General features: G+C 39.4%; 1 protein-coding gene across 4 annotated transcripts in view; it reads right to left on the bottom strand.

The window, feature by feature from the left end:
• The window catches only part of LOC126248550 (AP-3 complex subunit sigma-1), a 110351-nt gene that overhangs the window by 26305 nt on the left and 57680 nt on the right, over positions 1 to 26366 (bottom strand). For all 4 annotated transcript variants that reach the window (XR_007545505.1, XM_049949624.1, XM_049949627.1 and 1 more), the window contains exons 3-4: positions 1426 to 1609; positions 1234 to 1341 (exon numbers count right to left, since the gene is read on the bottom strand). Coding sequence is in view for 3 of the 4 variants with exons in the window: in XM_049949624.1 (XP_049805581.1) it covers positions 1234 to 1341; positions 1426 to 1609 (292 nt within the window). In the remaining variant the exon portion in view is untranslated. The remainder of the gene's footprint in view (positions 1 to 1233; positions 1342 to 1425; positions 1610 to 26366) is intronic.

Below are 26366 nucleotides of genomic sequence, written 5' to 3'. Positions count from 1 at the left end.
GGGAGAAGGAAGACAGTCCCAACCGAGTACGTTTAAACTATTATACATCTCAATGAAATGTGAGTCATAGAAAATATTGTTTAGCCTTATGCCATAATGTGTCCAATTTCTACATTTTTTTTTTTTTGATAAAATGTCACATATTTAAATGAAGTGGCTCACACACACAATTGGGTTCAAACATGTCTGAGATATACAAAAGGTACTAATGATTATGTTTTGAAAACCTGATCTGATTTTCACTGTTGTTTAACTACCTCATTACAGCCTCCAAAGGAAGAACTATTAACAAGTTATTGTTTATCCACATGTTTGATGGTTCAAGGAGTACTTTCTAACCAGGACACATCAATCTAATTGATCAATTATGAAAATAATACAAAATCTAATTTTTAAACAGCCCCCACCCCCCTCGAATGGCAGTAATGAAGACAATTACTACACCATCTCACTTACTAAAAACTATGACGAAAATTATGACCAAAGTTATCTTATTTATTGTTCTTGTACTAGTGTCTAACAAAACACCGAAAACGGTAATGAAATGCGACAAATAATCAACATGATTAAAATGGGGAGGGGAGGGGGCAGGGAAGGTAGAGGGGCATGTGGGCAGCCGGCGCAATGTAACAACTTGTATGTGTGAGGTGTGTATGTATGTATGTATGTATGTATGTATGTATGTATCTCTAGGTAATTAAAGATTTTGTCCAAAACTTGCAAAGTTTTCACTTTTTTTTTGTGATTGTATATGACAACACTTCTACATCCAGTGAGTGGTCTCCTTTACATTCACTAAAAAGTAGGTCACTAACAATAAATCCTGGGTTCTGTGACAAATATATAATCTGACAGACAGTGTAGACAGTAACTGAAGTAAAGCAGCATTACACTACAAGAACAGAATAACTTTCACTTATGCAAATTACCAATGTCTGCTTTCCTTAAAATATACAGGCCACATTCAACAAAACCAACAATATTTCAGAGCAGCTCATCCATGTGTGATTAGTTCCTGGTCATGTGGAAAATTTTCTCTTTATTACAAACAGTACAAATACAGGATTGGGATACCCAGCAATTATAACATACACTTGAAATATTTACCTCATTTCGCATGCAGTCCTAATTTCATAAACTTCACATGACTTATCTGCCCTGTATTTTCTAAGAAAGTAAAATTACATTGATTACTGTTTTCAGTCAATGCATCAAGTAAAAATGAATACCCACCTCCTGTTTTTCTAGTTTGTTCTGCTCCTCAATCCTCGTTAAAATTTCAGTCATATTGGTCTCTAATACCATGCCGCCCATAACAAGTTCATTCAATATGTAATGAACCTAGATAAAAAAGAAGGCAATTTCAGAATTACATGGAGGTCTATTTCAAAACCACAACAAAGAATTAACATAAACTGTACTTACCTTATCAACATGAAAAATAAGATCAAGTTCACAAACATTTTCAAAACACTTATCCAGTGTTTCCACAAAGACTTGGATCAGATCTAAAATCCCAAGCTCTGACTCAGATGAATCTACACAAAATACAAAATACAACGTCGCATAATGTCGGTATATCAGCTTATAATCTGAGCCACCTATAAGACTGAAACAGAAAAAAGGATGCTTCAGAAATATCATGCAATATTACTACATAAATTAATAGTTGTAGTCAAATTGCTGTGTAACAAATTAAAAATTTAATAAGAGGAAGAATTGTAGCAGCGCACAGTGTTTAAAGTTTCTAACATGTCAATAAATAAGATGATTTACAACTTGATTACACTAAACATTTTAGCAATTGTTAATTCCATGTGTTGCAGAGAAGACAGTGCTGTCTGCTAATTATCACTGGCAGTGATCAGAAAGCTATCAATACTTCAATGTATTTAAGATTTCCATCAATTTGATTAATCCCATCTGCCAACTCACTGATTGGTCTTAGAGTACATGTACATTAGTAATTAGTTTGGTCATAAGAACTGCCAAATTAGAAATAATTCAAAATGTTTTCTCACCTTTTCATTCACTTGAATGACCCAGAAGGGGTGGAGGGAACAAAATGAAATTTCGTAGCTTGAGAGAGTATGTGATGTTATTTCAGTAATTACAAAATTGAGTCACATTTACAAAGAATTTGGCAACATGAGCCCACTTATCAATATAGCATTGCACCCTCTCTGTCCTCGATGAACACCTTGTTTCATTTGGCAACGGTGTCAAAGTGGCTGTATTCTTTTCCAGAGGCAAGTTGGCCCACAACTGTTGTAATCAGTTCTTATTATCTCAGATACTGGCAATGGGATAGAGTTGATGTCAGAACTTGTCCCACACAGGTTGGATATAGATCTGGGGAGCTTGCTGGCCTCAGGAGTAGCTCAATACCACACAAACAGTTCATAGACACAGTGTCATGTGTGGACAAGCTTTATCCTGTTGAAAAATGGCACCATGGTCCTGTCACCTGAGAGATAACTCATGAGGATGCAGGACATTCGTGACTTATTGCTGTGTTGTAAGAGTTCCCTCTATCATTACCAGCTATGACCTGAGGCACTTCACCCTATGGCACCACGAGTAACACCACTCTACCTCTCCTATACAACGTAATTATCGGACCTCTACCCATGTCCCCGAAATCTTGCTCACAATGGTCATCCTGGTTAATGCAGAACCGTGATTCCTCACTGAACATAATGTGACACCATTCATCAGCAGTCCATGTTTTCCAGTCAGAGAACCACTCCAAACACAGCCGTTTGTGTTGTAGTGTTAACAACAGCCTAAGCATAGCATAGTAATACCCTAGTCTGGCTCCTACTAGTTTTGGACCAATGGTGGAAATGACACAGAATATTGCACAGATTCCATTACGGGTTCTCAGATGGCATGAGCAGATGTGAAGGAGTTTCAGTGTGATTTGTGCACAATATAGTGCTCCTCCCTAAACACTTTGTCTAAATTTCAAACAAAAAAAAACAACACAATGAAGATACCAAGATTTGTCTAGATGAGTTCATAGTAGAATACTCAAAACACACACAATTCCTTGGAATAAGAACCGATGAAAATGTAAATTGGGATAATCACACAGAACACCTAAATGGGAAACTCAGTTCAAGCCTATATGTACTGCACAGACTCGGCTACCTAAAAGACACAAATATTATGAAAATGATATACTTGCTAAGCACTAATCCACCTGATGCTATGTTAGGGCACAATTTTGTGGGGAGACACCTCCAAACAGTATTCACTTAAAAAAAAAAAAAAAAAAAAAAAAAAAAAAAAAAAAAAAAAAAAAAGAGAGAGAGAGAGAGAGAGAGAGAGAGAGAGAGAGAGAAAAGAAAAGAAAAAAAAGAGCAATAAGAATGATAATCATGTAGGCCAGCATTTAAGGCTCTTAAAATACTAACAGTACCCAGCATATGTCTATACCAACTCTTATGCTGGCCAAAATTCAAATAGGCTCCTGATACTCAAGATAACAAGACACAATACAACCATAACACAAAAAGTGGAACATCTTCCACGAGCCCATGAAATAAAGATCAAAGGCATCACATGCAGGACCACATGTCCTAGAAAAACTTTCTTCAAACTTGAGAGAGGTAAACAAATATATTCAAAAAAGTTCTCAAAGTTTTGGTAGAAAATTATTACTGCGAGGTGTGATCAAAAAGTTTATGTTCGAAGGCCGTACAGTCCAGAATCGATATGTCAATTGGGCAAAATCATTGTGAGCATTGAAGCAGTCACCCTAACAACACACCAGGTTAAAAATACCCATCTGGTAAAACACTGTATCTTGCTGTGTGAAGAAGGCTGTAACTGCATGCTGCACATACCCATATAACAGGAATCGTTGACCCTTCAAGGTCTTTTATAAGGGACTGAAGGCACAACAGTCACCATGGGGAGAGATCAGAACTATAGAGTGGGTGCCTGAGTGTCTCCCACTACATTTGGCATAGCTTCTGCATTATGACATTTGCAATATGGGGATGTGCATTGTTATGAAGCAGCAGCAGCAGCAGTCCTTGGTTCACCATCCGCAATGGCTGTTTTTGACAGACATCTTGCCCGAATAACGTTGCCATAGTTCACATTTCTGCATTTACCACATACATGTTGGAAAGACACCTCCATGTCAGTGCTTATACGCCTGCAACGAAGTTGTGCTACATTGCATGTATGTATGTGGTTATGTTTTCATTAAGAAAGTGTATCACTTTTGTAAACCAGTTGATGTCGCATAATTATGTGGAATGACTCATGAACATTAATATACCTCATTTTCAAATTTTACTGACACTTACTCAAAAATATTATTTATCTACGCAGTCACTTTGCACGAAATAGAATACAAGAGAAACAGATTTTATTGGCAGTCCACCTTCCCGTTTTTATGTTCTCAGATGTCAAATACTTGCCTAATTCTAATAATACTCATTCAAAATAAGAATTACACCTCACTTAAGTTTTCTATAGTCTGATTACAGTTTAGTTAGTTCCTCTTTGGCACTGTGGACTGAGAATTTCAATATGTACCAAAAACTAAACACCTGTACCTGCAAATACAATAATAATAATAATAATAATAATAATAATGTAACTATTTTTTATGTGAAAATTGAAGCTTAATGACGACCTCTCATATGTGGGAGTAAGAAACATGTTGCCTAACTCTTCTTCGAACATTCGCTGAACAATAATGGCCCGATATCACACCCTGAAGTTATTTTTTTATCTGACAATTCACCCCATTAAGAAACACATCCTGGTTTCTATTTGCTAGGAAGTTAGAATCCAATCTCAAAGCTAGTCTGATATTCTGTAAGCTCTTATTTTCTTCACTAAGCGACAGTATGGACCTCTCCAAGGTACACCATGTCGTAGAAGCACTGTCTGTGTTGGTGGAGAGGCTTGTGTATCCCGAGGACACTGAGGGCTACACCAGCAATAGCACAGCTACTGGCAGGGTCTCCCATGCCAGATGGGCCTCAGTGGATGAACCAGACAAAGAGTGCCCCACAATGCATTGCCTCTCCCATATCCAATCCCATAGTCTTTCCCCAATTCCCCAGATACCCACACCAAGGTGTGATGCATTTCAACCATTTAAGTCACCAGACCCAGAGAGAATTTTTCCAGCTCTGCTGCAACAAGCTGGAGAGAGTTTAATTAGGCTCCTGTGCACGCTGATTAGGGTTACCCTAGTGGCAAGAATTATTCCTAGTTCTAGTAGGACAATGAGGGTTGTTTTCATTCCAGACTGATCAGTCTGTCCTCCTTCCTTTTAAAGATATGAGAAAAACACGTCAATATGCATATTCAGAAAAGGAGATTAACTGAGGTTTCTCTACATGTCAACTAACATGCATATCAACCAAGCAAATCATTTGAAACAGCATTCCACCAACTTACTGGGAAAGTGGAAAAAGCACTACAATTTAAAGAAAGTGCTCTCTGCATCTTCCAGGGTATCCAATTGGCATTTAGCAATGTGATCTTCGAATCCATGATTAGAAATGCAGAAGAACATGGTACTGAGACCTTCATCTGTATGTGGATTAAGACCACATTCAGCAGAAGACAGGTACAAGCAACCATGATGAATAAACAATGATGACCAGAGGGTGTCTGCAAGGAGGGGTTTTGTCCCTACTGCTTCGGAACCTGGTGGTAAATGAACTTATTGAAGAGCTAAATATTGGAGGCTACTTTTGCCAAGGATACACAAATGACTTGGTCATAGTAATACTTGACAAATTTGCTAATACTCTTAGAACAATGGCACAATGTGCACCGAACTCTACTGCAAAACTGGTGCAGGAACTAACATCTAAGGGTCAGTCTCACAAAAACTATTACAATGCCATTCTCAAGGAAGCATATTCAGTACAGTTACTGGAATCTTAAGCTTCTTGATGAAACTCTACCTGTAGTGAGGGTAGTGAAGAACCTAGGGATAACCCTGGATGCAAAACTATCATGGACCTGTCACATAAGGAATATATGTTCCAAGATGAAAGGTACTCTTATGAGCACTATAATAGCCTGTGGAAAAAAGTGATGTCTAAATCCCAGAAGTATGTACTGGATCTACAACACTGAAATAAGATATATGATAATTCATGGTCTGACAGCATGGTGGAACAAAGTAGGACAGAAGATGGCTGCTAAGGATCTTGGCAAGGTGTAGAGACTGCCCTGATTAGCCCTGACAGACAGAATTAGCAGCACACCCACTGCTGGGATGGGGACCATGCTGGACATGCTCCCATTACACTTTTGAGTTATAATGAAGGCAGCGGCAGGCGCATACAGACTAAAAACTGGGAACAATGGTGTGATAAATACAGGAACAGTTGAGAAAATGCCATCTGATCATCCAGTAACTTCCAGCAGTTTCAATAAATCTTTCAGCGTAACAATCTGAAGTAGGGAGCAGTGGAAGAATGAATCATGACACGGTGCAGGAGAAATAGTCTGGGTTACAGATGGGTCGAAAATACATGAACGTGCTGGGGTTGGGATTTATGGTGTACAACCTAGACCAAAGAGAGCAGTCTTGCTACGGAAGATGGCCACAGTATTCCAGGTCAAAATATCCACCATCAAGCTGTGTGCAGAGGAGAATTTGCGTAGGTGCTACAAAGAGCGTAGCATCTACATTCCTACAATCAAACAGCTCTGAAATCTCTATTAGCCTCCGCAATGAAATCAATGAGCATTGCAAAATGCCACAAAGCCTTTGTGAGACTAGGGGACAACAACAGGGTAAACCTGCTGTGGGTCCCTGATCACTAAGGAAGCAGTGGCAATGAGCAAGTTGATACGCCGGCTAGGACAGGTGTGATCATTCCATTTATTGGACTGGAACCTGTCCTAACCATCACTAAGGATACTGGACTATGACCCAAAAACAAAAACATGACAAGCTAACGATTCCAAAGCCATGTTTTCAGAGAAGTTCTGTAACCCTGTGCTCAAACAGGAGACAGACTAAACGTATGGTAGGACTGATGACAGGCCCTGGGAACTTCAAGGAACACCTACGCACAGAGGGTGTAAATAAAGAAGCCCCTAAGTGTAGGCTGTGTGGTGAGGGTGATAAACTGCACCACACCTAATCTTCCAGTACAAAGTGTTGAAGATCAATGGACAGAAAATGTTTGGCTTATCAAGTCCTGAAGAGAGAGTGTCAAAGAACCAGGATGTGAAACTGAACAATAAACCTTGTTTGATACACCTGGTGCAATTGTCTACTACCCTGTGGAACTTCACAGTATCTCTCTTTGCAGAATCCTTAGTGATTTGTACAGAGGAGATTTTCATTTTCCAAAAAGGTCATAATAAGCAAGCCTGCAATGTGTTCCATAATTCCATAACACAATGACATCAGCAACATGTGTCTACAACTATGAAAATGAGATTGACAATACTTCTTTGCAATAGGAATTACTTGCACCTTTTTCCATTTTCTTGGAACACTTGTTGCTTCAGTGACCTACAATGAACTGCTGCTAGAAAGACAGCACGTTATTTCCTATATTCTGCTTATAATCATACAAACATCCTTCCAGATCCTATTGCCTTTCTTCTGTTGTGTAGTTTTAAGTACTTCTCTATTCCGTAAACAGTCATCTCAATATCGGTCACTTTCATGTTCATGCAATCACTAAGTAGAGGACCTGAATGATGATCTTCATGTGTTTTGGGGGATCAAACTAACTATCTCAACAATGTCTGACATCTTCCATTTCCAAGCCAGTAAGATCAATGAGTGACTGATGTGATGATTTTCATTGATTAATGAACTCTATGTATGACGTGGAAGAGGTCTGTAGACACTGGAAGGTTTCAGACAGATTATATAATAGTGAGACAGAGATTTAGGAACCAGGTTTTAAATCTTAAGACATTTCCAGAGGCAGATATGGCCTCTGACCACAATCTATTGGTTATGAACTGTAGATTAAAACTGAAGAAACTGCAAAACGAGTGGGAATTTAAGAAGATGGGACCTGAATAAACTGAAAGAACAAGAGGTTGTAGAGTGTCACAGAGAGAGCATTAGGGAATGACTGACAAGAATGGGGCAAAGAAATACAGTAGAAGAAGAATGGGTAGCTTTGAGAGATGAAATAGTGAAGGCAGCAGAGGATCAAGCAGGTAAAAAGACGAGGGCTGGTAGAAATCCTAGGGTAACAGAAGAAATATTGAATTTAATTGATGAAAGGAGAAAATATAAAAATGCAGTAAATGAAGCAGGCAAAAAGGAATACGAATGTCTCAAAAATTAGATCAACAGAAAGTGCAAAATGGCTAAGCAGGCATGGCTAGAGGACAAATGTAAGGATGTAGAGGCTTATCTCACTAGGGGTAAGATAGATACTGCCTGCAGGAAAATTAAAGAGACCTTTGGAGAAAAGAGAACCACTTGTATGAATATCAAGAGCTCAGATGGAAACCCAGTTCTAACAAGGGAACCTCCCCATCGCACCCCCCTCAGATTTAGTTATAAGTTGGCACAGGGATAGGCCATGAAAAACTGAACACAGATCAATCGAGAAAACAGGAAAAAGTTGTATGGAACCATGAAAAAAATAAGCAAAATATACAAACTGAGTAGTCCGTGTGCAAGATATGTCACATTAAGGTACCTGTTCACTGACGAGCACCGTGGTCCCGTGGTTACCGTGAGCAGCTACGGAACGGAAGGTCCCTGGTTCAACCCTCCCTCGAGTGAAAAGTTTAAATTTTTTATTTTCAGACAATTATCAAAGTTTATGCACTCAGACATGATCAAATTTGCTCTCCAAAATTCCAGGACATGTTCAGATTTGCTTGGACACATGCAGGATTTGACGGTCTACACACGGAAAAACTTGAAAACGTTAAAAACGTTTGTTTTGACAGAGCACAGGGAAAACTGTGCGACTGTGAAACTGTTGCAGTCATTTGTTGCCGTTTATGCGACAAACTCAATGTTTTCATCACTTTTTTGGGAGTGATTATCACATCCACAAGAACACCTAAATCGGGCAAGGTAGAAGAATCCTTTTACCCATTCGCCAAGTGTGCAAGTTAGGTGGGTCGACAACATATTCCTGTAATGTGACGCACATGCCGTCAACAGTGTCGTATAGAATATTTCAGACGTGTTTTCCTGTGGAGGAATCGGTTGACGTATGAATTTGCGATCAAATGTTTTCGGTTCCTATTGGAGAGGCACGTCCTTTCGTCTACTAATCGCACGGTTTTGTGGTGCGGTCGCAAAACACAGACACTAAACTTATTACAGTGAACAGAGACGTCAATGAATGAACGGTCAGATCGTAACTTTGTGAAAATAAAGTAAGTAAAATTTTTGCTCGAGGGAGGACTCGAACCAAGGACCTCTCGTTTCGCAGTTGCTCACTCTAACCACGGGACCACGGCGCTCTTCGTGTTACATAGTCCTCGATGTTGGATATGTTACACTTGGACTACTCAGTTTGTATATTTTGTTTATTTTTTCATAATTCCACACAACTTCTTCCTGTTTTCTCGATTGATTTGTGTTCAGTTTTTCAAGGCCTATCCACTGTGTCAATTTATAACTAAATCTGAGAGGGGTGCGATGGGGAGGTTCCCTTGTAAACAAAGAAGGTAAAGCAGAAAGGTGGAAGTAGTATATAGAGGGTCTATACAAGGGTGATGTACTTGAGGACAATATTATGGAAATGGAAGAGGACATAGATGAAGATGAAATGGGAGGTATGATACTGTGTGAAGAGTTTGAAAGCACTGAAAGAGCTAAGTTGAAACAAGACCCCAGGAGTAGACAACATTCCATTAAAACTACTGATAGCCTTGGGAGAGCCAGCCCTGATAAAACTACCATCTGGTGAGCAAGATGTATGAGACAGGCGAAATACCCTCAGACTTCATGAAGAATATAATAATTCCAATCCCAAAGGAAGCAGGTGTTGACAGATGTAAAAACTACTGAACTATCAGTTTAATAAGTCACGGCTGCAAAATACCAACATGAATTCTTTACAGATGGATAAAAAAACTGGTAGAAGCCGACCTTAGGAAAGATCAGTTTGGATTCTGTAGAAATGATGGAACACGTGAAGCAATGCTGAGCCTGCGACTTATCTTAGATTAAGGAAAGGCAAACCTACGTTTCTAGCATTTGTAGACTTAGAGAAAGCTTTTAACAATGTTGACTGGAATACTCTCTTTCAAATTCTGCAGGTGGCAGGAGTAAAATACAAGGAGTGAAAGGCTATTTACAATTTGTACAGAAGCCAGATGGCAGTTATAAGAGTCGAGGGGCATGAAGAAACAAAAGAAAAATTTGAAGTAGGAATTAAAATCCATGGCAAAGAAATAAAAACTTTGAGGTTTGCTGATGACATTATAATTCTGTCAAAGACAGCAAAGGACTTGGAAGAGCAGTTGAACGGAATGGACAGTGTCTTCAAAGGAGGGTATAAGATGAACATCAACAAAAGTAAAACAAGGATAATGGAATGTAGTCGAATTAAATCAGGTGATGCTGAGGGAATTAAATTAGGAAATGGGACACTTAAAGTAGTAAAGGAGTTTTGCTATTTGGGGAGCAAAATAGCTGATGATGGTCGAAGTAGAGAGGATATAAAATGTAGACTGGAAATGGCAAGGAAAGCGTTCCTAAAGAAGAGAAATTTGTTAACATCGAGTGTAGATTTAAGTGTCAGGAAGTCGTTTCTGAAAGTATTTGTATGGAGTGTAGCCATGTATGGAAGTGAAACATGGACGATAAATAGTTTGGACAAGAAGAGAATAGAAGCTTTCGAAATGTGGTGCTACAGAAGAATGCTGAAGATTAGATGGGTAGATCACATAACTAATGAGGAGGTATTGAATAGAATAGGGGAGAAGAGGAGTTTGTGGCACAACTTGACAAGAAGAAGGGACCGGTTGGTAGGACATGTTCAGAGGCCTCAAGGGATCACAAATTTAGCATTGGAGGGCAGGGTGGGGGGTAAAAATCATAGAGGGAGACCAATAGATGAATACACTAAGCAGATTCAGAAGGATGTAGGTCGCAGTAGGTACTGGGAGATGATGAAGCTTGCACAGGATAGAGCAGCATGGAGAGCTGCATCAAACCAGTCTCTGGACCAAAGACCACAACAACAACAACAACAACATGTATGACAAAATCATTCTTGGGTTGTTTACAACTGCTGTTAACAAAAGTTTATTTTTGAAATCACTAAACGCTTCATATGTTCATTTCGACTTATCTGAGCTTTTGTTTGTTGATGAATGTTTGACTTCACTTAAATATGTGATAAAGTTCCCCCTTCTTCTGTAGCAACTTTCTAATACAGCTAATGGACAACAGTGACTCTCTTCCAACCCTCACAATCTTTACCAGTATATAGATTTCTAAAGCATATTGTACAAAATTTTTGAAAAACCTATCCAGCGATGAATGGTGTTGACTCTTCAAACAACCTGAAATCAACTTCCTGCCACACTTACTAAGCAATAATTTTTCGTATCACTCTTAGTATTCCTTTCAATACTTGTAGTCACTGGTGTGATTATTGATTATAATCACCAATTCCCTTCTCTGCATTAACTGATTTTAAAATTTTTGAACTGTTACTAGGATATCATATGATGCTCTAATGAGTCAGCTCCCTAACTACTTGAAGTATCTCTCAGAAAAGATGTTCACGAAATCTTTCGCACATCACTGTTCCTCGCACCTTTTTTAATCGTGCGACTTTCTCTCTCTCTCTCTCTCTCTCTCTCTCTCTCTCTCTCTCTCTCTCTGATAAGTCAATATCTTGCCTTATTACAACAGCATGAGTAGGTAATTCACAAGTGTTATTCTTTTAAGTTTTATGTGAAGTGTTCTTCCACTACAACTCATGAAGCAGACAGTCTAAAAAACAACGTCAGATTATCAAGCTTGACTCACCACTGATGCTTACCGTAACCCAGAATCTCTCTTATTTGGAATGTCACTAGATATTATAGGGTTCTTTATAGCAATAAATATGGCACCACCATTTGTCACTAGCATACCCTTGTGATAAATATTCTGATCTAGACTTTATATTTCCCTGCTATTCACTTCTGGTTGAAGTCAGCTTTCTCTTCCTGCCTTTAAGTAGTTGCCTTTAATAAACGAGACTAGTTTGGAACATTACCATGTAGCTATAGTAAGTTTCACCATCTGAAGTACTGAAAATTGCAAGAACACTTCCACTAATTTGTCATCAATCTGGAGTAATGAGACAAAATTTTTTAATGCTGGCCTCAACGAGTGGATATGATTGGATGTGAATGTATTCATATAACCACACCCCTTGACGGGCATACCACATGTACACCCGCCACGTAATCCATACTGATTCAGAGCTTAGTGGGGGCTGTGTGTGTGTGAGTGGAGCAGTGCAAAGGGGACGATGGTACTCACAGCAGAGCAGCGGGTGTTTGTTGTGGAAAGTTATGTGGTCATTTGTTTGCTGAGAAGTTTAATGGTGTCAAACTGCCAGCAAAGAGTGCTACACAATATTTAGTCTGAAAATGGCATCAGGCAGGATCTGTTTTGAACAAGTCAAAAAAACATTCGAAAATGTGCCCACACACCAGAAAATGTGGCTGCAGTTCACCACAAAATGTGTCAGAGTCCTACAAAATCAACCTGATGCCTGTCGCAAGAGACCGGAATATCACATCGATCATGCAGATGAATACTTCAGGTGGACCTGCACGTGCACTCTATGATGTGTCTGTTGTTCAATTAAAACGAGCAGATGCTCCTCAGCACTTCCAGTTTTTTGAGTGGATGTTCACTGAGATAACAATGAATGGCTTGGACATAGATCTGTTCTTTGTGTCTGATGAAGCCTGGTTTCACCTGAGTGATTATGTCAAATCACTGAATCACAGTTTCTGGGCAGCAGAGAATCCGCGTAACTTCCACGAAACACCATTGCATGATCAGAAGTTTGGAGTTTGGTGTGCAGCATAGGCACACTGCATTATTGGTAACACCTTCTTGCATCAGACACTGACTTTGGTGCATTACATTGCCAACATTTTGAAACCACTGGTAGCTGAACCTTGGAGGACATTTACACAGCCTTCACGTCTAATAGGTTTGTTAGCAGATGTCAGTCTGGTCGCAGTCCTAGCAGGACAGCCAGGTCACTTGATCTATCAGTGTGCAATTACTTTGTGTGGGAAGCCTTCAAGTCTAAGGTGAATTGCAACAACAGTCACACTCTTCAAGAACTGCAGCAGAACATTTCGGATGAGACTGCAGCAATTCCAGCTTCGATCTGCCTTGAGCAACTTGCTGACAAGGGCCCAAAAGTGCAAAGTGATGAATGTTGTCACTTTCAACATCTACTATGGTCAGGATAGTACTGTATTTCCTTTCCTCTGCTGTGTTTCTTTGTAACCTTGAACTCTTGTCCGGGCCACTTTTATTTGCCCACCCTGTACATGTAACATCATCAGTTGCAACTCTCATGTCGTCATCCTTTATGGAAGGAATATTCATCAATCTTTACTACTACACCATGAAGCACTGATGTTTTAAAAACTCCCATTGAAGACATAGTGAAATGATACAATACGTTTCTGTAACATGGTTTCACATTTAAATGAAACCATTCAACAAGTGGAAATTTATCACTGACGAGACATTTCTATCCAATGATGCTGAAAAAAATAGGTATGCTACACACAACATATGTAAAACAACTTACAGCTGTTGTAATAAACTGCTGTCATTTCACTGTCCTCGGCACTGAATCTGATCATACCTTCCACTTCCCTAAGGTTTATGTATCTATACTCTTTACTGATGCAATTCAAATAGATCACTTACATAATAGAACATTAGGTAAGGAAATTGCCAAGGTCTTTGTAAAATTACCCTGGCTCCCAGATGTAATCTGAGCAAAAATTACAGAAAACTTGCCATTATCATGTAGCACAAGCTAAAATTATTCACATGTCATCTCACCACATACTGACGTTTTCCTGATACACTATATCTTCATAAATCAGACAGATCTGCTGTCATTCACACAGTTATTAGTGAGGCCAACGAAGACTTGTCACTGTGGGATTGAACATATCTAGTCTTTCCAATTTAGTTACAGTAGAATCTCAAAACACATGTAACAATGCTTGTTGTACTTCAACAGCAGACTGCTGATCAACAAATTTCACCAAGATATTAACCAGACCTGAGTAAACTTCAACAAACAAAGACCACTGACTGTAAACATTTATCTGAAGGGCAGACAGACTAAAAATTTGCTATAAGCAGTGTTACATTATCAGTGTTGTGCCCCCAACTAGAACAATTAAAAGGAACCAAAAATTATTGTAATATGTTTACTACATGTGATTAGAAGTCTTTCATTGATGTCTCATTAGGGGACAGAATTGTTAGAGAGCACTTCCTAATGGGATATCAGACACTGAGAAACTGGTCTTGATGTTGTGTGGTATTAAGACAGATCTAAGGAGTATGCATATATGCAGAAAATTTATAATCAGTAACTCACTTGAAGTACAAATATTTATTCAACTTTTGCTGAACAACAGGTGATAAGAGAAGCATGATGCACAAGGATTGAGCAACATATACAATGTATTGAAATAAAGTTATTACATCTTACAAAATCTGTTTTCTAATCAGGTACAAGAAACATGATCCCATTACTGACAGTGAACTAATGTGGATAGCATAAGGCATCAAAATCCCACATCTCACATACAATAAAGTATGATTCTGCTAAGGCATAAGGCATACAGCACAATCAAAAGCTATCTTCAGTACCCCAACACAGCAAATGATATTGCTTTACTGTAGGCAACTGCTAAGTATTTGAAGAATATAGATTTCTATACAACTGAATAATATAGCAAATCATGCTCAGAGAAAAGAAGAAAGAAGCAAGTCTTGGTTCACAGCTAATAAGTTGGCATGTAATTACACACACACACACACACACACACACACACACACACACACACACACACACACACACTTACTTTTACTTTTACTTTTAGAATAATAATTCTATTTGAAATTTTTAGACCAATTAGTGAAGAAGAAGGCAACTTAGACTGAAGTTGGATGGGAATCTCTCATGGAAGGCATATATTCACCATTTCTTGCAGATGCTTAATTATTACAACATTGTTCACAATAACACCCAAGATACTATTCAACTTTGCCTACTTTCAATCCTTGATGTTGATAGGAAATAATACTGGGTACACTGAGTTTGGGCACAAATTTAGGGCAAATTATCACGTCCACAGCACCCCGCAAGCAGATCAGGGATAGAGCTGACAGACACTAATTCCCAGTTAGGAAGTAGGCCTCTCGAACTCATAGTCCAGGTGCTTTAAATAACAAACTGGTATATTGTTAACTAGGAAACTCAGTGGAACTCTGACAAATAAATGAGACCAAACCAGATATGTAGGATAAGAAACTAGCACGTAATTCTAGGAGGCACTAATACACTCCACTGTTGTGTAAACCAGCATCTAGCCTTTGCAAAGAAATGCAACAAGAAATTAAGACCCATTCCTTAGGCAGAGTAATGCAGGAACAGCATCTGAGATAATCAATCATTGTACCTCCAACAGCACTGACTGCAGACTTATATGGGCTCATGCTGTGACACCCACACACCACCACGCAAGCTTCTCTGTTATCAGCAACATAGCCACACTACCCTGACACACACACACACACACACACACACACACACACACACACACACACCAATTTCTTAGCATCCTGATTGGCAATGTGTTACATATCTACATTGAAGTGCCAAAGAAAATGGTATATGCATGCGTATTCACGTACATAGATATGTAAACAGGCAGAACATGGTGCTGCAGTCGGCAACGCCTATATAAGACAAGTGTCTGGCGTTGTTGTTAGATAGGTTACTGCTGCTACAATGGCAGGTTATCAAGATTTAAGTCAGTTTGAAAGTGGTGTTATAGTCGGCACACGAGCTATGGGACACAGCATCTTTGAGGCAGTGATGATGTGGGGATTTTCCCATATGAACATTTCACGAGTGTACCATAAATATCAGGAATCTGATAAAACATCGAATCTCTGACATTGCTGTAACTGGAAAAATATCCTGCAAGAACAGGATATTTTTCTTGTGATTTTATTTTATTTCGTTGCAACCAGTTTCAATGTTTCACTGTGTTTATCTTCAGGGTGTTGTTGATGCGGTACAGGTTAATATGATCCCTATATATATCACATTAGTCACCAGCATTACTGGATACGCACATAATGTGTCAGCACTCCAACTACTAACACCCGACTGGCAGTTGGCAGTTGATGGTTGGAGTGCTGACACATTATGTGCGTATCCAGTAATGCTGGTGACTAATGTGATATATATAGGGATCATATCAACCCGTACTGCATCAACAACAGCCTGAATGCATTGAAGTGTTGAAACTGGTTACAACGAAGTAAAATAAAATCATAAGGACGGCTGTAGGTGTTTTATTTTGTCACAATAGCAAACAATATGTTGCCTGCATTGTCACTAGCCCTGCTGGGTACTAACAAGGGAAGCTCCCCATCGCACCCCCCTCACATTTAGTTATAAGTTGGCACAGTGGATAGGCCTTGAAAAACTGAACACAGATCAATCGAGAAAACAGGAAGAAGTTGTGTGGAACTATCAAAAAAAATAAGCAAAATATACAAACTGAGTAGTCCATGGGCAAGATAGGCAACATCAAGGACAATGTGAGCTCAGGAGCGCCGTGGTCCCGTGGTTAGCGTGAGCAGCTGCGGAACGAGAGGTCCTTGGTCCAAGTCTTCCCTCGAGTGAAAAGTTTACTTTCTTTATTTTCGCGAAGTTATGATCTGTCCGTTCGTTTATTGACGTCTCTGTTCACTGTAATAAGTTTAGTGCCTGTGTTTTGCGACCGCACCGCAAAACCGTGCGATTAATAGATGAAAGGACGTGCCTCTCCCATGGGAACCGAAAACATTTGATCGCAAGGTCATAGGTCAACCAATTCCTCCACAGGGAAACACGTCTGATATATTCTATACGACACTGGTGACGGCATGTGCGTCACATGATAGGAATATGTTGTCGACCCACCTAACTTGTACACTTGGCGAATGGGTAAAAAGACTCTTCTAGGTCTTCTTGTGGATGTGATAATCACTCCCAAAAAAGTGATGAGAACATAAGAGTTTGTCACATAAACTGCAACAAATGAATGCAACAGTTTCACAGTCGCACAGTTTTCCCTGTGCTCTGTCAAAACATATGTTTTTAACGTTTTCAAATTTTTCCGTGTGTAGACCGTCAAATCCTGCATATGTCCAAGCAAATCTGAAAATGTCCTGGAATTTTGGAGAGTGAAGTTGATTATGTGTGAGTGCCTGAACTTTGATAATTGTCTGAAAATAAAACTTTTCACTTGAGGGAAGACTTGAACCAAGGACCTCTTGTTCCGCAGCTGCTCACACTAACCACGGGACCACAGTGCCCCTGAGCTCATATTGTCCTTGCATGGACTACTCAATTTGTATGTTTTGCTTATTTTTTTCATAGTTCCACACAACTTATTCCTGTTTTCTCGATTGATCTGTGTTCAGTTTTTCAAGGCCTATCCACTGTGTCAACTTATAACTAAATCTGAGGAGGGTGTGATGGGGAGGTTCCCCTGTAAGAGCCCACATGGAATGGAGAATGGCACTCCTGAACCCATTTTTGTGTAATTATTTACAACATGCTCCATTACAGTATTTGTAATACTAAATGTACGTACTGTGTGTGTGTGTGTGTGTGTGTGTGTGTGTGTGTGTGTGTGTGTGTCAACTTTGTGTTTGATGATGACAGGGGGGGGGAGAGGGGGGGGGGGGAGAGAGAGAGAGAGAGAGAGAGAGAGAGAGAGAGAGAGAGAGAGAGAGAGAGAGAGAGAGAGAGAGAGAGAGAGAGACCCACTGCCTACTCCTTGTGAATAGCACCAAGGGGGCTGCCAAGCTTAACCCTAGCATTACCAACGTATTTTTTGTTACATGTAATACCAACGGGGGGGCCTCAAAGGCCCATAAAGAATACCACAATTTATTTTATCATAAATCAAGTTTATTTACTTCTGATACCTCTAATAACAATTCAAAATGCTTAGACATTGTTTTTGTATACTGGATAATAAAAGATGTTATTATAATAGGAATAAAATGAACAAATCACGAGATTCAGTTTATATATTTTTTGGAATAATGTTTCAAAATAGTGTTTTCTTATAAAAACGACTTTTTTAATTCGATACACTACATGAAGCAAACAAAATTTACTGTCTCATTCTGCAACACATTTTTCACACAACACTGTCTTCCTGCAGTGTTTCCCACAGACGTGTTTGTGGCACTGAGAGCAGGTAACAGTTGACTTTCCCAGCTTGTTGTACTTGATCTTTTTAGATGCAGCTTCTTGGCAGCATAGGTGTCACCGTCCACGTGTTCCTGGTTCTGCTGTTGAGGATGATGGTTCTACAGAGCAGCTGAGCTTCCGTTGTGTGATGCTTTCCATTGCCATTATTACTGGCTTCTGAAGTCCATACAAATTTTGTGCCCGTTCATCTACTTGAGATCTTATTAGTTCGAGACCTAAGTTAGTGATAAAAACTCTTCTGCGGTTTAGCAAATTCTTTTTCCAATTCGGAAAGTTGAGAAGGAAGAGTGAATATGCATTTATTGCTGCTATGTCAATGAGTGTGTAGAAGAGGGACAAAGGCCATCTTCTTGTTCCTCTCTTTGTGCTGTAGTGTCTTGCCATCTGGTCTATGGTGTCCACGCCTCCCTTTGTAGAATTATAAAAAAGATTTATGTTAGTCTTTTTTGAGTCTTCATTCAACACCCCTTCTGAGTGATAAGTTGAAAGCATCAACAGCAGTCGTTTTGGCTTCTCGCGGACTAGCGTTGATGCAAGAGTAACTGGTGGCCTCTGTGTCTGAGGGTCAGTATAAGCAAAGATGGAAGAGTGTAAACTGCGGCCAGTTGTAGTCTTCAGCTCTTCAGGTATGTGTCGTCTGTTAGACTGTAGGGTGCCAACAAGTGTGAGTTGAAAATCATTCCACAGAGTCTCAGCAAGCTCCACTGAAGTATAGTACCGATCTGTGGTAACATTACGGCCTGATTTTTCAATAGGTTTTATTAGTCTCTTTACAATTTCCATCGGTCCATTTGAATGCTGTGTATTTCCTGACTTGCCTGTATAGATGTCCATGCTGATCACATATCTAGTCTCAGAATCAGACAGCATTCGAATTAGAATGCCGTATTTTCCAGGTTTTTCTTTTAGAAACACCTTGAATGGACAGCAACCACGGAACAAAGACAACATCTCACCCACTGTTGTATGTAGACCAGGAATGAAATACAATGGAAGTGAAGAATTGAAGCTTTCAAAAATTTCCCTCATTGGAGCAAACTTGTCAGTCTGGCGACGAATTTCTCTTGTGTTCTTATCATTAAACCTCCATATTTTAGTCAATTCGAAAAATCGGGTCCGACTCATTGATCCATAGTACACTTGTCGGCCCTGAAGCAAAGACCATAAATCTTGGACAGGTATCTTATTGTCATGATTTGAACCCATGATTAGCAAGAGTCCTATATAACAAAATAACTCATCTTCATCTGTGTGCTGAATACCTAGTCAAGAAGCCTCTTCATTTGAGTGTAGTTTTATTAGATTCATAATTTGAGGTGTAAAAAAGAGCTCTATAGCCTCTTTCGGAGACGCAATTCTTCCTTGTTGTCCTAGCCCCATTCTTTCTCGCACTATTTTTTGTACAGAACACCGATATTGTCGAGATGGCTTCGTAATATACTCTCGTCCACTTTTTGCAATGAATTTATCACATTCCGTATCATTATCATCTGGTGGATTGGCTTCAACCTCATCTTCATTCTCAGACGATGAATCAGTTCTGATTTCTTCCACATCATCATCCACTTCACTTTCCTCTAAATCTGATTCGTTCAAAACTTCTTCTAGCACTCTTTCAATGGAACTATCACGTAAACGATGTCTACTCATGTTGCTGGTTCAACAGCAGCAGAAACACTGAAAATAACAATGGTCCGCTTCATAACAATATGTCTGAAGGCAACAATGCCAAAATTCGTTTCATGGTAAGAATTTGAAACGAGAGACTCAACCTCGTAAATCTTTCCTTGCTATTACCAACGGGTGGGCTTCTAAGGCCCACAGAGAATTAAATCAAGTAAATGAATTTTAATTACATTTTTATTCCAAAATTCTGTAATGACTCAATAGTACATTCAATAATGAACAATTACCTTTGCTTTCAAGTTCATATATCAAAGGGTGTGGATACAACATAGAAAAACTGAGTCAGTGGGCCTACGAGGCCCCCCCGTTGGTAATGCTAGGGTTAAAGTTCCCATCCGACATACGGATCACCATCAAGTGTCCATGCCCTCACTTCATGAGACACTGTGGTGAGGTTTGGTATTTAAATCAGGACATTGGTGCAAAGTCCGGTGATTAGAAACCTTACACCACCACCTCCCCTCCCTTGCTGACCAATTACTGGCACTGAAAATTTTTTTCCACCACCAGGATTCGAACCGGCTTATTCCAGGCTCCTGCACCCATTGTTTCCATATCTGCATGACACTCATGGGATCCCAACCAATGTGAGCAGCAGAATCAAGGAATGATAAACCAGAGTTTTGAGAGGCCAGGATCCTACTGCTGTCAAATTCTGACATATACTGGTAGACATTTCCTGCTTCTCACACAAGGCCTAACATAATCTCCTCACAAACAAACAACATTCAAATGTGACTTCTGAATTAGAAACCCACTGAGTAATCTTTGCTTATATCCACAACATACTCCTAGCTATTCTGAGCAGTTACGCTGAAATGATTATCACTTGCATATCTGATCATGCTATTTAGCATGTTTCATACTAATTTGACATTTATTGCATGCCGCCTTCTCTGTGTTATTTTAATTGCCAGCAGTGTATTTTATTGTACTAAAATTGCTTTCAAACTCACTAATTTCTTTACACCCAGAAATGTGGCAAATACAGTGGATGTAATAAAAATTTGTTCTTCAAATCTTAGTAGGAAATTGCTGGAATACCTATGCCGAGAGATGTATCTTTCTGAAGAAACAGTGTTTTTCCCCCTTTCACAACTTGGCCCACCTCTCACATATTTTTTCAATGATCCTTTCTCTCATATTTTTTCATTCAGTTGTTGCAGAAGACTCTGTGGGTATTCCACAGTAACTGTTGCACCCTTCTCTCTGCCAATCTCTTTTGCATTTCAGAAAACACTAGCCATTTTTTTGACACACGAAATCATCTTCCTAGTTTTTGGCACAGGGTAGCTGACTGCCATCATTTATTTTACAGCTGGTCTCTTTCTAATGTGATGTGGAAGATCGATGTCTCATTAACAGCAAATAAATCAGTGCAAAAATTCAGTTTCACACCCTGTACAACAGTCCAAACATTTACAAGAGATGTGATTTCGCATTTTCTTTTTGCCAGAACTCAACAAATGTGACACTTATAATGCACAAAGCTTTAAGAACTGAATGCTGTTGTTGACATTATGCATTCTTAAATACACGTTGTAGCATTTTCTTTCAACAGATTCTAATTCTCTGCAGGAATGCTTCATACCTCCATATTCACATTATAGGAACATCATCAACTGGAAATAATACAACACTAGAATATACTGTCCACATATGAGGACTTCATGTCTGCACGATTAATTCATGGTGATTCTAACTCACTATAAGGAATCATGAAGTATGAGAGACTGTTAATGTAAAAAGGATAAAAGTGTCTTTTATTTAATTGATCCAGCCATTACGATTTGGAATTTTCCCCCCTGATAATTTTATGTAAATGCCATGCTAGTTCCCACCAGTAACACAGCCACAACTTCTTTTCTTTTTTCCATTATTAAGGCAAAATTACACAAATTCTTAAGTTACACAATTGTGATTGTAGTAGTTATTTCACTGTTGCCATTGTCATTTCTTTGCATATATCTCATGGCGTGTTTTCTCATGGTACAGAGATCTCTCTGAACAAAAAAATTAACCATAATCTTACTGGAATTTCTCTCAGTTGTCAAGAACAGGCATTTAAGCCTGTCACTTAAAAGAAAGAGAGAATATCTGTCCTTAATTGCAAGAGATGACAAAAGATACAGCATTTAAAAAAAGTAAAAACCAATAACAAGCTCCCGTGGTTCACTATGAAAGCTGTGCACTTTGCAATAAAAATTACCACAATGGTATTATGAAGGAAGTATGTAAGTGATTTAGTTAGTCTGTTTATAATTTAATACAGAGGATACTATGCACTAAGCCCTATCCCAGTCAAACAAGGATGGGGTAGGAATTTTCTGTATTCTGTTAAAAAATCACTCGCAATTATTTGGGAAAACCACAGAAAATATGAACTGGTCATTGATGGGAACAACCAACTCAGTCAGTTGCAATTTTACATATTCATTGAATTATTCATTCATTGTTTTGAGCAAAACCAGTCTATGGGAACAATTGAATGAAAATAATTGATACCATCCATTGCAGTTTTGCACACTGATTCAATAGCTCAGTCTTTATTAACATGTGACTTGATTAACTTGCTTCAGATGCAGTTAACACATAACTAATCTAGCTGATGTATCATTGGGATACAAGTTCGAGTGAGAAAGTTCCCTTAAGGGCACATGAAGAAGAAAGTAACACTGCCAAATTTTAGTGACAGTTTACATTTCATTTTACTGAAAATGATCTCCATAAATTAAAAATCATTTTAAGATAGCCCTTAAACACTCATTCCCTCACTCATTAGTTTGGGAGGCAAATATTTTTTACAGAAAATTATGTCACTGACTATGTAAGTACAAATTACACACAAGCATACAAACGTGTTTACATTTCACGGCCTGTGAAAAGTGGCTGGTATAGTAATTCACAGGTATGAAGAAGTAAACTTGCACATATTGGTATTTTTTCACAGTTCATTCGGTCTCTAACAAACACTGTTTATATTAAACAGTCCACAACAAAACTGGTACCCCTCAGGAATCCGAAGGGCAACAATTCGACTCACCTGACCCCAGGTGCATTCAATTCTGAGTGGAAAATTGATTGTTTTGGTGTCATTCATTGCCCTCTATTATCGCTTGTTGTCACTGTTATTGTCGTTCGGATATTTGCTTTTTATTTTGTGCCAATAACTAGCTTTTAGTTCACTTTTTTGTCCACATTTCTGAATAGTGTGTTTGTTTACAGTGAGCTTTCTGTCTTGATAAAACTGTCAAAATACTCAGTACTGTGGGAACAGGAGAAACCATATGTCGGGATAAAAAGTGATGTTTGAAATAAATTCAATTTGATATACAGTATCTTAAAGGATGATTCATATTCTGAAACTACATTACTTAATGAAATTTTAAGAAAATTAATGACAGATAACAAACATTTTTTGAGAAAAAATACTTGCGACAAGTGACAGTATGTGCTTCAATATCAAGTGATTAAGTCACCAACAATTTTTAAAAAATTGTATCCTATATGCTTTAAAAGAAAGACAGAGCAACAACAAATTTAAACTTAAAAAGTAGCTGTTCATTTACTTAAACATCGATGTATGATGTAGTGCCAGTTAGTAAAGTTATATAACCAGCCGAAAATTGATATTTAATATTAGAACTACAAAAAATTTGTATCTAAATACATAAACACACACATTTTGAAAATACTTGACTTTTAGAAATGCACTTTTATTTGCATTTTCTTGAAATGACATATGTTATTTGTCTCTAAAAAAGTTGGCAACCCTGGTTATAGTTCATATATAGTTGAAAAGGCTGAACTAGTACGTAAATGAAACATCTCAAAACTGGAGACTGAGTGAAAACATACACATAACTGATCTAACTGTCAGAGACTAGTGTCAGACAGTTGTTTAAAAACCCAACTGAAACAGAAAAAACATTTTGACTGGTACATTGGTTGTTAAAACCTGCTGACTGTTCCATCAGTAAAACTAATACTGGCAAGATGCGAGATTTAAATCTAACTTCTCATGACGGGATCTCTCTAGTTTCACTGTAGCAACGTACCAAAACATGTCAATCATTCTGGCGGTGGTGGCGGTGGTTAGTGTTTAACGTCCCGTCGACAACGAGGTCATTAGAGACGGAGCGCAAGCTCGGGTTAGGGAAGGATTGGGAAGGAAATCGGCCGTGCCCTTTCAAAGGAACCATCCCGGCATTTGCCTGAAACGATTTAGGGAAATCACGGAAAACCTAAATCAGGATGGCCGGAGACGGGATTGAACCGTCGTCCTCCCGAATGCGAGTCCAGTGTGCTAACCACTGCGCCACCTCGCTCGGTCAATCATTCTGTCATGTGACAATGTATTGTCAGTTCTTACACACCCACCAACAGGAGATGTAAAAACTGAGCAACAGAAAGCTTCATCTTTCCACAATTCAAGCAACAACATTGTATGGTTGGCAACTTTTCCACTGATGAGTTGGAAAGTACATTATGTATCACAAATTAAATTGGACATTTACATTCATGTCAGTTTTAAAGCTCTGTTAAATTTTCATTGAGTGCTTAATTCAAAATAGTGATATGAATTTTTTTAAGAGATTGCAAGGATGGCTGCATATTAGTAGGGGCTCCGACAGTCCTCACAGTGGCACACTACTGCATACAATCTTCACACTGCCACTACAGTTTCTGACCTGAGGGGTGGAGACGCTAAATCCTGTATGGACACTAAGCCACAAGTTGGAACAAGTATAGAGAGGCACCTAAGTGTAGGTGTCAAAGCTTTACACAATTTCTTTTATATCTTAAAAAAGGTGGCAACAGCCAAAAGCACAGATTACAGATAAAACCTATGAATAAATTCTTTGAAACATGAAAAATTTCATAGCAACAAACAGTTTGTTATATACACTCATGCTCATAAATTAAGGATAATGCTGATACATGGTGAAACAACGCTCTGGTGGGCAGTTTGTGGGTTTAAATCACCTCAGGGTATGACCATGCAGTGCATTTGATCTGCAATCATCGCACGGTGGCGCTGACAGCAGTCCACATACGAAGAGGTGTGGTGGTGCATGTCAGAGTACGGTGCAGTGAGTAAGTGTGCAGACGTTTTCAGACAGGCTAATGGTGATTGTGTGTTGAAAATGGCTCAAAGAACGCATATTGATGATGTTATGAGGGGTAGAATACTAGAGCGACTGGAGGCTGGTCAAACACAGCAGGTCGTAGCACGGGCCCTCCGTGTGCCACAAAGTGTGATCTCAAGATTACGGCATCAATTCCAACAGACAGGAAACGGGTCCAGGCGCTACAGTACGGGGCGTCCAAAGTGTACAACACCACAAGAAGACCGATTTCTCACCATCAGTGCCCGCAGACGGCCACAGAGTACTGCAGGTAGCCTTGCTCGGGACCTTACCGCAGCCACTGGAACAGTTGTCTCCAAACACACAGTCTACAGATGACTGAACGGACATGGTTGATTCGCCCAGAGCCCTACAAGGTGCGTTCCACTGACCCGTGGTCACAGGAGAGCCCATAAAGCCACAGTACATGGTCATTGGAACAGTGGTGCCAGGTTATGCTCACGGACGAGTCCAGGTATAGTCTGAACAGTGATTCTCACCGGGCTCTCATTTCGCGTGAAACAGGAACCAGATATCAACCCCTTAATGTCCTTGAAAGGGACCTGTATGGAGGTTGTGGTTTGATGGTGTGGGGTGGGATTATGATTGGTGCATGTACACCCCTGCATGTCTTTGACAGAGGAACTGTAACAGGTCAGGTGTATCAGGACGTCATTTTGCACCAGTACGTCCACCTTTTCAGGGGTGAAATGGGTCCCACCTTCCTCCTGATGGATGATAACGTACGGCCCCACAGAGCTGCCATGATGGAGGAGTACCTTGAAATAGAAGCTATCAGGCTAATGGAGTGGCCTGCCTGTTCAGACCTAAACCCCATCGAGCATGTCTGGGATGCTCTCGGTCGACGTATCGCTGCACATCTTCAAACCCCTATGACACTTCAGGAACTCCGACAGGCACTGGTGCAAGAATGGGAGGCTACACCCCAGCAGCTGCCCGACCACCTGATCCAGAGTACGCCACCTGTTGTGCGGCCTGTGTACGTGCACATGGTGGTCACATCCCATAATGATGTTGGGGTACATGCACAGGA

The sequence above is a fragment of the Schistocerca nitens genome, chromosome 3 (genome assembly GCF_023898315.1).
Source record: "Schistocerca nitens isolate TAMUIC-IGC-003100 chromosome 3, iqSchNite1.1, whole genome shotgun sequence".
Classification (NCBI taxonomy): Eukaryota; Metazoa; Arthropoda; class Insecta; order Orthoptera; family Acrididae; genus Schistocerca; species Schistocerca nitens.
This window is presented reverse-complemented; position numbering and strand designations above follow the sequence as displayed.